This window comes from Myxocyprinus asiaticus, chromosome 33 (assembly GCF_019703515.2).
Source record: "Myxocyprinus asiaticus isolate MX2 ecotype Aquarium Trade chromosome 33, UBuf_Myxa_2, whole genome shotgun sequence".
In the NCBI taxonomy this organism is placed as follows: domain Eukaryota; kingdom Metazoa; phylum Chordata; class Actinopteri; order Cypriniformes; family Catostomidae; genus Myxocyprinus; species Myxocyprinus asiaticus.
Window position 1 is genome coordinate 28,683,810 of NC_059376.1, and position 13,073 is coordinate 28,696,882.

The 13,073-nt window shown below is 38.6% G+C and overlaps 1 protein-coding gene across 1 annotated transcript in view; it reads left to right on the plus strand.

Annotated features, from left to right (window-relative positions):
- Nucleotides 1-13,073, plus strand: part of LOC127424648 (nephrocystin-4-like) — a 219,713-nt gene that overhangs the window by 142,408 nt on the left and 64,232 nt on the right. Inside the window, exons 11-12 of the mRNA XM_051670006.1 lie at nucleotides 655-784; nucleotides 11,128-11,183. Of these exons, the coding sequence (XP_051525966.1) occupies nucleotides 655-784; nucleotides 11,128-11,183 (186 nt within the window). The remainder of the gene's footprint in view (nucleotides 1-654; nucleotides 785-11,127; nucleotides 11,184-13,073) is intronic.

Sequence of the window (13,073 nt, forward strand, 5' to 3'; positions counted from 1 at the left end):
ACTGTGCTCTTGGGAACCTCCAATGCAGCCAAATTCTTTTGTAGCCTTCCCCAGATCTGAGCTCTGCAGGCAGTTCCTTTGACCTCATGGCTTGGTTTTTGCTTTGATATGCAGCTGTGAGACCTTATTTAGACAGGTGTGTGCCTTTCCAGATCATGTTCAATAACTTTTATTTGCCACAGGTGGACTCCAATCAAAGTGTAGAAACATCTCAAAGATGATCCAGAAAAATGGGATGCACCTGAGCTAAATTTCAAGTGTCATAGCAAAAGGTCTGAATACTTATGTCAATGTGATATATCAGGTTTTTCTTTTTAATACATTTGGAAAGTTATAAAAAATATGGTTTTTGCTTTGTCATTATGGGGTATGGAGTGTAGATTGATGTGAAAATAAATAAATAATTTAAAGCATTTTAGCATAAGGCTGCAACATAGCAAAATGTGAAAAAAATGAAGGGGTCTGAATACTTTATGAATGCACTGTACTTGAATAGTTTTTTGCTTGGTTAAAAGTTAGCAAAAACTTGGTTCAACAGTGAAGAGAAATAGCACAAAGTTTACTAAAGTGCTTAACATCTCATAAACATTTATATGTATGAAAAACATACAGTTTTTCACAACTTTGAAACAGCGTTTTGTAATGTTCTTACAGATAAATTTAGGGAAAAGTGCCATCAAGTTCAAGTTTTCATCTAGTGTAGAAGGAGCTTCTTCCAGCACAACGTTACAAGTGAACCCCCGGGAAATGTTGCCAGCTAAGAAGTTTCTTTCCGCATCCCAAGGTGAGTCAGTGTTTATTGTTGTTTTTCTGCTCAGATGCAAAACCTTTCATTTGTGTCTTGTGCATTTTACAAGGCAGTGATATCCTAACCAGAGAGATATAATCAAAAAGAATATGCAAATTAAAAATGTCCTCAGTGGATGGCCTGCATGCTATGCTGCTGATACTTTTCTGGCCACTTGTTTTGTGTTAGCCACTGAAATAAAGGCTTTTTTAAGTTGTAACCCTCCCCCCAAAAGAATATGCCTGTACTTTTTACTAGCTATTCCACAGTCAATACCTCTGTCATGTTTTATAACGAAAACATCTTATGACACCTACTCTTGGCCTCTATCCATTATAGTGTTCTCTTTGCTCTTTTGCGAAAAAGGCCGATATGTATGTCCTTTGAGACAGAGATTAATGGGAGTTTACATCATAAAAGTTCTATATCTTATTCTAGAGATATTCTAGAGGCATGAAACTGTAAAAGACAAATGTCCATTGCTTTATAATACTGACTTCAGAGTGTCGTAGACTTACAGTATGGAATGCATTTCCCATTCATTAATGATTTTTATATTGGAATGTTAGAAAGTTGTTGCTGACACCACACCTTTTGTGGAGCCTGAATCAGCTTCCAAAGCTCTGCATTGCTCAGCTGTGTTTCTTTAGTTGTCATCAAACAGTGCTTTGGCTGAGTGTCATACCTGTACAAAATGCATAACAGGCTGTTTTGCGGGTTCTATTAAGATAAGAGGTGAAAAATAAAAAGATACTGTATTCAGAACGTCCAAAAGTCCTTAAAGTTAGATTCTTCACCAGCCATATGTAGTAGGTTGCCGAGTAAAGGTGGCTTATTGCCAAATTCTGCAAAAAGGACTCTGCATAAAGCCGTAGTAAAATATATCTGATCTTTTCAGGGTTTAAATTGTGCTGCAGATTCACCCACTGTCCCTTTACATACCGCAAGGAACTTATCTGGAATGTTTTGTCCTACATTTGTTTTTAAGAAACAGAACTATTAATAATTACATCACAATTCTGAATATTCTCTTCATCTTCTGGCTTGCTCTCTTCTTTGCTTGAGCTCTACCTTCTTGGACAATTGGGGGTGAAGCTTCTGACCACTAGTCTAGGCACCCTGCCAAGTCTGCCATCTCCGTTTTTCATATCTGAGGCATAGGCAACCAAAATGTGTGGCTCTCCATGTCAGAATTTAACTTTTATTTTTATTAGGGAGAAATATTTGTCCCCTAGAATTGATTTTCATGTGATTTTAAAAATAATAAAATAAATATTTATGAGGGCATATTTGTTTTAAATACAAAAATAGCTGCATATAATACACACAGTATTCCATCACAATTAACATACTATTGAAATACATTTTAAATAACTGACTAGTATTTTATACAGTATATACGTTCTACTGTCCAGTACTATCCGTGCTGGTAGATTTTTCTTTTTGTTGTTTTTAAAGGCATAAAGGCAGATTTCTTTTACAATTAACCAAAATGCAATGTTTTTATTTTTTATTTTTTTTTATTTTTTCATAAGCCAAGTTTTCATCCAGTTTTGCACTGTTCTGTTATCATCAAAGTGAAAATGTATAAAAAATAAAATAAAAAAAATGTTTGTGAAATTTGCTGTCTCCTGCTCGTTTCCATCCAATTGGCCTTTTATTGATAAATGGTGTGCGTGATGATGTCATCTTTAAAAAAAAATGGTTGCGTTTTGGTTTACTGCAAAAGAAATCTGCCTTTATGCTGTTTCCATACAGAATTTTGTATAATGTATTTTCCGGAGTATAAGTCACATTTTTGTTATCATCTGAACCGTCCACGCAAGTACGTGAATGCAGACGCACCTTGCTACGCAAGCTCAATTTCACGCGTTGTTACGTTATGAAATGTGTCAGTGCTCAATTCATAGCACAACGCAAGTACGCGCTGCATTCTCAGCATTGCCGTAAGGGGAGCTAGAGCGGATTTTCTTTTTTTCACACAACAACTGTCATGGCAGACTCGGGCAGCAATTTGAGGTGAATCCTTTCGAAAAATACATATGACTTTTTGTTACCAGTCCATTCAAACGAACTTGTTTTTTCTCCGTTTCACTCCCCACTCCTCAGCTATCGACTCATCTACCACATTCGGGCTACATTCGAAAACTTGCTGACTTGCTGCCTAACTGGCTTAACTGACAGCTGTTTCGAATGAATGGAATTCTTAAGGAAACTGGTCTCCAAAACACCTTATTTTCACCCTGCCACCGTATACAGCCTACGAAGGCAGCATTTTCCTGGTTTCTGACGCAGCACCAGTTTCATGGTCACGCTAAAAAAGTATGTCTTTATAGTCGCTATACGTAACTGATGTCGGCCGGTCAAACACACTGCACACAAAAACACATGCTTACACACAAACTCAAGAAGACATCAGTCATAGTGACAGTAGTAGCATTTAAAAGTAGCATATTCTGAGCATTTTGCCTTTACAAAGTCCTTTATGCAACCAGTTTAAATATTCTATCCCATCATAACATTATTGTTCTACGCAACTCCTCACTTCCCCACAAAATTCGATTTCATCACATTCATAGTAAAAACACTCAGTCAGTAAACTGGAAAATTAGTGCATAGCAAAAAGGGTTGCAAATATCAGAAATATCCACAGATCAACAGGCATATTGTTTTACTCACAGAGCAAAATCAGCTTATTTGTATACAGCATAGAGTTACAAATGTTATAAACAGATGCTTATTTGTCGCGTTTTTTTAATGAAACAAATTGGATATGAAAAACTGTTACACAAGCTTACTTAAAGCATATGATTTCGATTAAAACAAGCCTCAGTACACCATGATATGATGCATAGATCCTGAGGTAATCTTCACAGAGCGTATCTGACATGCTGAGGGAAGTCAGGCGGCTGCTCCTGGGTCCTAATGCCTGCAACATGCAAACTCTGTCAGTGCGACTTTTATATACAGATGCGACTTAACTGTGTTATTTATATATATTTTTTTATAAACAGCGCAATTCTGACCATGCGCAACTTATATTTAGGTTTGACATTATTTCCGGAAAACACGGTATATCGTAAATTGTGTACCTTTTACGTCACAGATTGTGGCCGTGGGGGCGTGGTCGAGCGTCCGTCCGGAGAGAGAGAAATCGGTAAGGGCGCCTGCACCTGAGCTAGATTATGTGTAACACCTGTCTCTAATTCCAGTGAGCATGGGGAGAGCGGCATATAAGCAGCCACACCACCAGCACAGAGAGAGAGAGAGTCTGGCACAAAGAAGGCCACAGTGCTCCTGAAGCCGTTACGTTTAACCTGTTATGTTTATGAAGCTGATGTGTTTAAGTGACTACGTGTTTATGAAGCTGATGTGTTAAATGCCTACGTGCCTGTGAAGCTGAGTTTGTGAAGTTGTTAAGCACTGAAGTGGCCTATTAAAAGTCCTACCTGATCCAGGAAAAACTTGCTTCCCTCTGTTCTCCTTCCCGCCTGTTGTGAAGCTGTTCTACACCGATGTCCCCAAATGTTTGTAAAATTGAGAGAGTATTGAGACAATTTATTGAAATTGGCCAATTTACTGTCATTTTAATTTCACAAATAATTGAAACTGTTGGAAATATCAGATTATGATGTCAAAATGGAGCAGTTGCTCGTCTAATAGGACTGCAAGTAACTGCCCTGATGCAACGAAGCCCATGCATCTGGTAGAGACCACGCAGTAGGGTGTTCCTGCCTGGAGGTTGTCGTGGAGAGACACTTCACTTAAAGTCTCTGGTTGCAACATTTTAGGATGTCACAGCCAAAGTTTGAGATGCTGTGCAGATTCATTGGTCCTGATGTTGCGGTCATCGCAGGTAGCCACCAGCCACCCGTTTCGACCCGAAAACAGAACGCCATCACCCTGTTCAAACTCGCAACCTGCATCAAGTACAGAGTAATGGGGTACAATTTTAGGGTTAGTAAAACAACCGTCCAGATGTGTATATGCTGTGTGCACAGCTATCAAAAAAAATGTATGCACTGTTTTATCAGGCTGCCAAATGTAGTGGAGGCCAATGAAATAGCACACTGTAATTCCTTGGCACACCTTGTGCCACAGGTTTACAGTGCACTGGATGGCACATCCCCATTCTTCCCTCGCTGGATGGCTACTGTGATTACATTAATCGCAAAGGCTGGCCATCCATTGTTCTCCAGGCACTTGTCGACTTGTTGGCCAGGGGTGTGGCCAGAAGGTTGGCACAGGGTGGCAGCTGCCAGCCTAAAATTGAGCTTTGCCACCCCACTTGCCACCCAAACTCGGACCCAGCTCGCATAGTGGAGATGGTGCGCAATGGATTAACCTGTCCGTGTCGCACATGTTCCGCACGTTGACAACATTCTGCCTCCTTTTCTGTTCCTGATTTAAAATGTTAGATAAAGTTACATATGAAATGCTAGATTATGAAACAGAGCAATTCGCTAAGAGGGCCTTTTTTGCCCCCACATTATAAATATTTTTGTTGTTTTTTTCACTTTCCATGGCATCTTTAGCCCTGATTAATTTCCGACCCTTGTATCAAATCAAATCAAATCAAATCACTTTATTGTCACACAGCCATATACACAAGTGCAATGGTGTGTGAAATTCTTGGGTGCAGTTCCGATCAACATAGCAGTCGTGACAGTGATGAGACAAATACCAATTTACAATAACATCAAATTAACACAGCACAATTTAAACGTCTGATATACACATAATTACACACAACAATATACAAATAATAACATACACTGTACAGTATACAATACACACAATATAGATACACATTATTCAATAAAAATAAAAATATATAAAAAAGTATATATAGTAGTATATATAGAATGTACAGTATTGTACTGTATTGACATTCAGGCTGTCGGTTGATAGTAAGTTGTTAAGAGAGAATAAATATAATAATAATATAATTTATGACAGTCCGGTGTGAGATATAAGAGTAAGGGTAATAAAGTGCAGTGCTGATGTATTTTGATCGTGGGAGATCAAGAGTTCAGAAGTCTGATTGCTTGGGGGAAGAAGCTGTCATGGAGTCGGCTGGTGCGGGTCCTGATGCTGCGATACCGCCTGCCTGATGGTAGCAGTGAGAACAGCCCATGGCTCGGGTGGCTGGAGTCTCTGATGATCCTCCGAGCTTTTTTCACATACCGCCTTGTATATATTTCCTGGAGGGAGGGAAGCTCACCTCCGATGATGTGTCTGGCAGTTCGCACCACCGTTTGCGGTGCTTTGCGGTTGTGGGCAGTGCTATTGCCATACCAGGCGGAGATGCAGCCAGTCAGGATGCTCTCTACAGTGCAGGTGTAGAACCGTGTGAGGATGTGGCGGTTCATTCCAAACTTCCTCAGCCGTCTCAGGAAGAAGAGGCGCTTATGAGCCTCTTCACAACGACTTCAGTGTGGATGGACCATGTGAGTTCCTCAGTGATGTGGACACCCAGGAACTTGAAGCTGCTGACTCTCTGCACCGGTGCTCCATTGATGGTGATGGGACTGTGTTCTCCGTCTCCATCAGCAAACTTAATGATGGCATTGGAGCTATGTGTTGCCACACAGTCATGTGTGTACAGGGAATACAGTAGTGGGCTGAGAACACAGCCCTGTGGGGCTCCAGTGTTGAGGGTTAGTGATGAGGAGATCTTGCTGCCTATTCTAACCACCTGGCGTCTGCTTGACAGGAAGTCCAGGATCCAGCTGCACGGCGAGCTGTTTAAGCCCAGAGCTTTCTCATCTAGCTTGGAGGGCACTATGGTGTTGAATGCTGAGCTGTAGTCTACAAACAGCATTCTCACATAAGTGTTCTTTTTTCCATGTGGGAGAGAGCAGTGTGTAGTGTAGATGCAATGGCATCATCAGTGGAGCGGTTGTTGCGGTAAGCAAACTGCAATGGGTCAAAAGAGCTTCACGTCCTCTTTCCATCTCTGCTTTTGAATGTCTGTTTCAGATTCTGAAGTTCTCTGAAGTCACTGCAAAGATTGTCCCTATGGGGCCCATGGCACTGCAAACACATTATATATGAAACAGAAAGTTCTGTCAACATCCATACACCCAAGATCATAAGCCCCTGCCCACACAACCACTTCCAATTTTGCAAATTTTGTTACATCTCATCAGAATACAGTTCTCTGCCTGACTCTTCACACATGCAACAGAAGACCTGTTAAGCATCCATCCCAACATCTGCATGATACTTGATGAAATAATTGGTTTCCTTCTGAGATGCACATCTGAATAGATGCCTGAGACTCACTTGTATGACACATGATTTACACTCTATACCTTATACCAAGTTTGAGAGAGAGAGAGAGAGAGAGAGAGAGACTGCAGACTGGCCTCTGTTTAAGCTGTATACATTTGGAAGAGCTTGCAGTTCGTCTTGCTAGTTTTCCTCTGTTCTTATGATATCCTGAAAACCTAGCTCAAATGTGTGTTTTTTTTGCCATTTAAAGCAGTTGTTGCATTCAGTATCTGGACTCACATTATATAAATTTTTAAGTAAATTTTATATCCATCCATTGTTCATTAAATACATTTTACGTTAAATACATTTAAATGTGTATTTTGCAATTCTAATGCCCTCAGTGTCTCTGGCTTTCAAGCTTACCAGATAAATTGAGGGCACTAGACTTGTAACTGTATGTAATGTGAAATATATTATGTTAAATGGACCAATATAAAATGAACTTAAAAATGTTCTGTATATAATGTTCGTCCAGATACATAACTGCTTTATAGGTAAAAAAAAAAAAAAAAAAATACAGATCTGTAAATCGTCACCTAACTTATTACTTTTCTCACCCCTTCACAGGAAAATGTGTTGTTTTTATGTTTGCTGATGGTTTTGACGAGCTGGAGAGTCATAGGAGAGTCTAATATGCGGATAGTACTGACCAGAATGTTTTAATTTTTGTCTTTGAAGTTGGTTGTCACATTTGTAACTTCCGATGAATGCAGATCAAACGCAAAAATATTGCCTTCAGTCCTGCCTTTCAGCCACTTGCGTGCAGTCTTTACAAATGCACCAAATCCGTGCTTTATAATGCATGCGTACTTGTGAGAACACACATGCTTATTTATGAGGGCTGCTTTCATAGTGCACATGTCAGCAAGTTCGATTAACTCATGTGAATCATCACTGATATGGCAGCCTGTCCATCCACTTTATGCAGAAAGTCAATTAGGATTTTATTTGCTTTATATGAGAGATCTCATTTATTTTGCTAATAACTCCATAAGTTGTTGACTCTGCCGATCAAACAGTAAATATCTGTTGATAAAGATTTTTGTTTTGTTTCCCAAAGGTATTTTTTGTGGTGATTGATGTGATTTTTGATTTCTGTAGTTAGCAGTCAAGATTAGATGAAGATGTGAGTTAATTGATCACCAGCTGTCTTTCCTCTGTTCTGTCAAATTGGGCTTAAAGTGAAGGAAACATATTTCAGACCTCCACAAATACTCCCAAAATTTGATTAAAAAGGCGTGAGTGAAAGTTATACATGCGGAAACAGAAGGGCGTGAAGAAAGGAGAGGAAGTGTAAATAAGAGGAAGGGTGTAAGACAGACAGAAAATAAGAGAGAGGCAGCATGGTAAATGGAGGGATGAGTTTACACATGCAGCAGAAACAGATTGAGGATTTGACAGAGGTATGACTGAGAGACGTGCTGTCACCCAACTGTGTCGCCACCTTCACTCAGCAAGGAGATGCCACACACACATGTGTACACACACATCTCAGGATGTTCTTTTTGATAGTTCTGCTGCAGCATCTGTACCTGCTGTGCATTCATGCATATATGATGTTATTTTGGTGTCATGATTCTATACCATGCTTCTATAGAGAAATCATGTTGAATGCATTTCCGCTTGTTTAAGTATTCAACAACTTGGGTATTTATACAAGTATTCTGGTTATATAGGTTTTTAAATCCTGATATCTACAAAGCTAGATGGCCAGTGGTGGACAGAAATGTTTTTGTTTGTTTTAAATTATGCAGTCAAGTGTGTAATTTCTGCACCACTAATCTCACCAAAAGAAATTGCAAACATAATCGCTGTTTTCAAACAGTTTTCCCAAACACTACTCTCATCCTCCATAGTTTGGACAAACAGATAGTACTGCCCTCAAACATTGTTGCTGTGTTGGATGGTCAGGATGCTCAAACAAACCAACACAGTGTTGAATATTTATTTTTATACTGTATTTACTTGAAATTTACTTCTAAACTATGTAAAAATAGATCATGTACGCTATCCATTGACAAAGCTATACATTTTGGAATTGGCACAAGGGAGAGCAAATATTGTTGTGCAAAGCAGCGACTTAATATGAGCATGAAAAAAAATGCATTTTGAGAGTCAAGCAGGTTAATTACAGTCTCCTATCTGTGCCCTATGATAATCAGATTAGGTTAATCATTAATGTTCCCTTTACAAACTAAAAAATTGACCAGGCAGATTTAGTATCTGTTGTTCCAGATATCCCATCTATTGTAGATCAGTGATTCCAACCAAGATCTTTTAGATCACATACTGTAGTTCACAATAGGACTTTTTAATGATTACCAATAGGATAAAATGCCCCTATAGCACTCAGTAAGAATATAAAGAAAATCCTTTAGGATTTTAAAACTCCAATAGCAACATTTGCAATTTTCTTATAAATGTCCATTAGCTTGACATTATTCCAATACAATATGAGTAGGGTTCCATTACAAATTTCACAATGTCCAATAGGATTCTAAAAATCAAATAAGATCCCACAGGATAATCCAATTGTAACACGGTTAAAATGGGCAAGGAGGAGGCGGGAACCGGACGGAGCATCAAAATAATATTTTAATAACTTATAATAACTTAAACAAAAAACATAAACACACGGCAGCTGCGTGTGGCTCTCTCTCTCACGAACTGCCGCATCCGGCTTGGCCTTATCCCTCTCCTCAGCTGATTAGCCCGACTGGGGGCCGGCCATCGTCACACTCCTCCCTCCTTTGCCTCAGGCCGGGATGACGTACATCTTTGTTTTATTTCAAACAAATATTCTGTTTATCATAAGATTATAAACACATACAATAATATTTATTAATAATTGGAGTCTTTTTTTTTTTATTTGGGCAGTTTTCTGAAAATGACACCAATTTTTTGCATTTAGTCCACAGTATATGTGAATGGTGAGCTTTTAAATTTGAGTGTGAAAAATTGCGGGTAGCAGCCCAAAAAGGCAGTTTAAGGGGTTAAAGGAGGATTGATTCATGTTCACTTGTTTGTTCTCCCATGTCCCTTAAGCACAGATGGTTTAGCACATTATGTCAGTGTTACATCAGTTCTGTTGGTGTCAAATCCCAAGAGCCCAATTTTAAACTCTCGCAGGATTTTACACTTGTCAGGCGCTTAAAAAAAATTCATAAAAATCAGTTACAGAAAACAAGAGTGAGTCATAAATATTGTCTGGTTTAACATAAGGGAGCTTACGGCCTCCTCATCTAAGCATCTGGTAATTTTGTTTGAAGGGATTTTGACTAGATAAAGCATCACACATGTGAAGCAGTCATTGAAACAGTGTGCAAATGAGAATGTATCACTCAGTTTCCTCCTCATACTCTGTGTGAGGTCATCTGTAGTGGCAAATAGAGCTGACCTCATTATCGGATCGAGAGAATGATGTTCTGTTCACCGTGACTCTTACCTCATCTCTTGTTCGGCTCAGATCCTTCCCATCGCTGCTGGGCTTAAGGACAAATATGATTCATTCTAAAGTGATATCTGGGTCATTCAGGCTGTCTGTACACCATGAATGCAAATCAGCAGTCATATATTCAAACTTGGGATGAAGGGACAGGATGAATGAGAGAGAGTGGGAAGATTTGTTTTACTTGTTGAGCTTTGATTTTTAAGTTTTTAACAGTTTAAATTACATTTCCTTCATTAGTTCTCTTGGAATGGTCTTTCGGTGTGACTAATGAATATTTTAATACAAAAGTACAAATATTCCATGTAGTCTTTCAGTTATTATATAATGTAAAATAAAAGCTGCATGCATAATAATTGTTAAAGTATTAGCAAAATGCTGTTTAATATAGTTTTAGATGGAGTGTAACATGTCAGATCTCAATACTTGTCAACTTTCCAGAAGTACTTTGTCAGCTACCCACATATTGAACTTGACATGACTCCTATTTAACATAGTGAGAAACCTGTTGCAAAGGAGATATTTCAGTTCATGCAGATATAAGCAATTCTGCGGAGGATGTGAGTGTTTGAAGTGATCTAATTTTTATTTGGTTTATTTATTTGACTTTTAGATGAGAGCATCGTGGAGCTGAAGGCTTCAACGCTGCAGTCTACACGTGGCCCAGCGGTAAGTCACTCAGTGCCATTTCACTCTGAAATCCTCATGCTCTCTCCCGGTGTGCAGTTTGTTTCTTTGTCACAATAATGGCAGCAGTTTCAGAACAACCTCAGCTGCTGTACCTGTAACATGTAGTGTAGTAACTTTTCTGAGAGACCACAGCAGACAGAATCAGAGTGCTTTTATTGCTATGTTCCGCTGACCCCAGCACACATGTGCTGGTTTCTGGGAGTTAGAGTAGCATTGCACCATGAAAGCTTGGAAAAGCTTCGGAGAGAGTTTGCAGGCTCAAGACAGAGCTGATCAGTATTGGAGGTCGGGATGGGGAGTGTACCACTGTTCCTCAGATAACACACAGTTCAGTCTGCAAGGCGTTCATTCCCACAAAGGCTCAAGATTCACTACTCCAATTCCACTGCTAATCTACTGTTCATATTAGGGAACAGAGAATTTCAGATCTATCAAATCAACCACCAGATCAACATTTGAAAATTTGGTCTGTCCATGTTAAAGGAAAAAATTATTTTTCTTGTTCTTTTGTGATAATTAAAGAATTCACTTTCCCTGCCCAGTTCATCCAGATAATTTATGGCAACTTTGCTGCAGAATCGTCTCATTCAGAAATTGTTACAGTATTGGCAACATAACCATGAGCAAATGATGATTAATTGTCATTCAAATTGTGATTGTTCTTAAAGTGTATAAGTGCTTCATGCACCTTTGGAAGTCATTTATTAATTTTTGACTTGAATTATATAATAAAATAGGGAAATATGATTTCCTTTAAGGTTTTAAATACTTGGAAATTATTGCACAAGGATAGAATGATATGGAAAATAATATTTTAAATATAAAAATATTTCCAAATACTTCTCTCTTTGTGGTCAACTTTAGTCTCGGTCCATTTTACATTTACACTGTTGCTTTTGGAACCCAGCCAATCTAAATAACTATTATATTACATTACATTACATTATGTTATATTATGCAATAGTAAAATATTTCTGTCCTAAATTCTTCACTTTCAAAAGTTATTTAAGACTTTCCTATAAAAACCCACAAGCCTTTATTTCACACGTAGGAAGACCTTTGAGATTCTGTGTATATTTGAAGAAATGTTTCTTCATCCTATCATCTCCACAGTAATAGAGTACAGTAAGTGTGTATCTCTTGTTCTGTGTCACTGGGTGTCCACAATGACCAAGAACATTTGCCATTACGTGAACGTTAAATTTAAATGAAACCGGAGCACTTTGCGTTCACTAAAAAAATCCTTCCCTATATTTTCACAAGAGTTGCATCAGAGCAGTTCAGAAGAGTTTAATCTTTATGTGCTGTTCAGGAGCTGGTCTGAGTGCAGTCCGGAAGTAATTTATAGTGCTCACTTAATGCAATAACACCTGAAAATGAGACACACAAACGCACCGTTTATAGCATTTCTATATTTACTTAAAATTTGTTTGGATATTTGTATAGTAAAATGTGATTGGAATTTGAAGTGCACAATAATCGTTGTTATCTCAAATAATCGTGGTTAGATCAAATAACTGCGATCAGATGCTTATTGCATATCAACACCTATCCAGTATTTAGCAAATCCACCTGCCCTGATGAATGACAGTGTAACCTATGCCAGTATGCAAAGGTTAGCCACTCATAACTACTGAGGTCATTTACATATAGAAATCTTATAGGGACAGTAGCAAAAACAATTTGAATGGTCAAAGAGTTTGTGGAAATGATGTACAATTGTTATAACAACATTTGAAGTACACTTCAGGGAATAAATACAATGCCACACAAGTGTAAACTGTGCCTCCTTTGAAGGCTGCGAGTGAATTCAGCTCTTTTCCTTGCTTCCCTGGTTTAATCATGTCAACCTCCAACCACTACTGACTT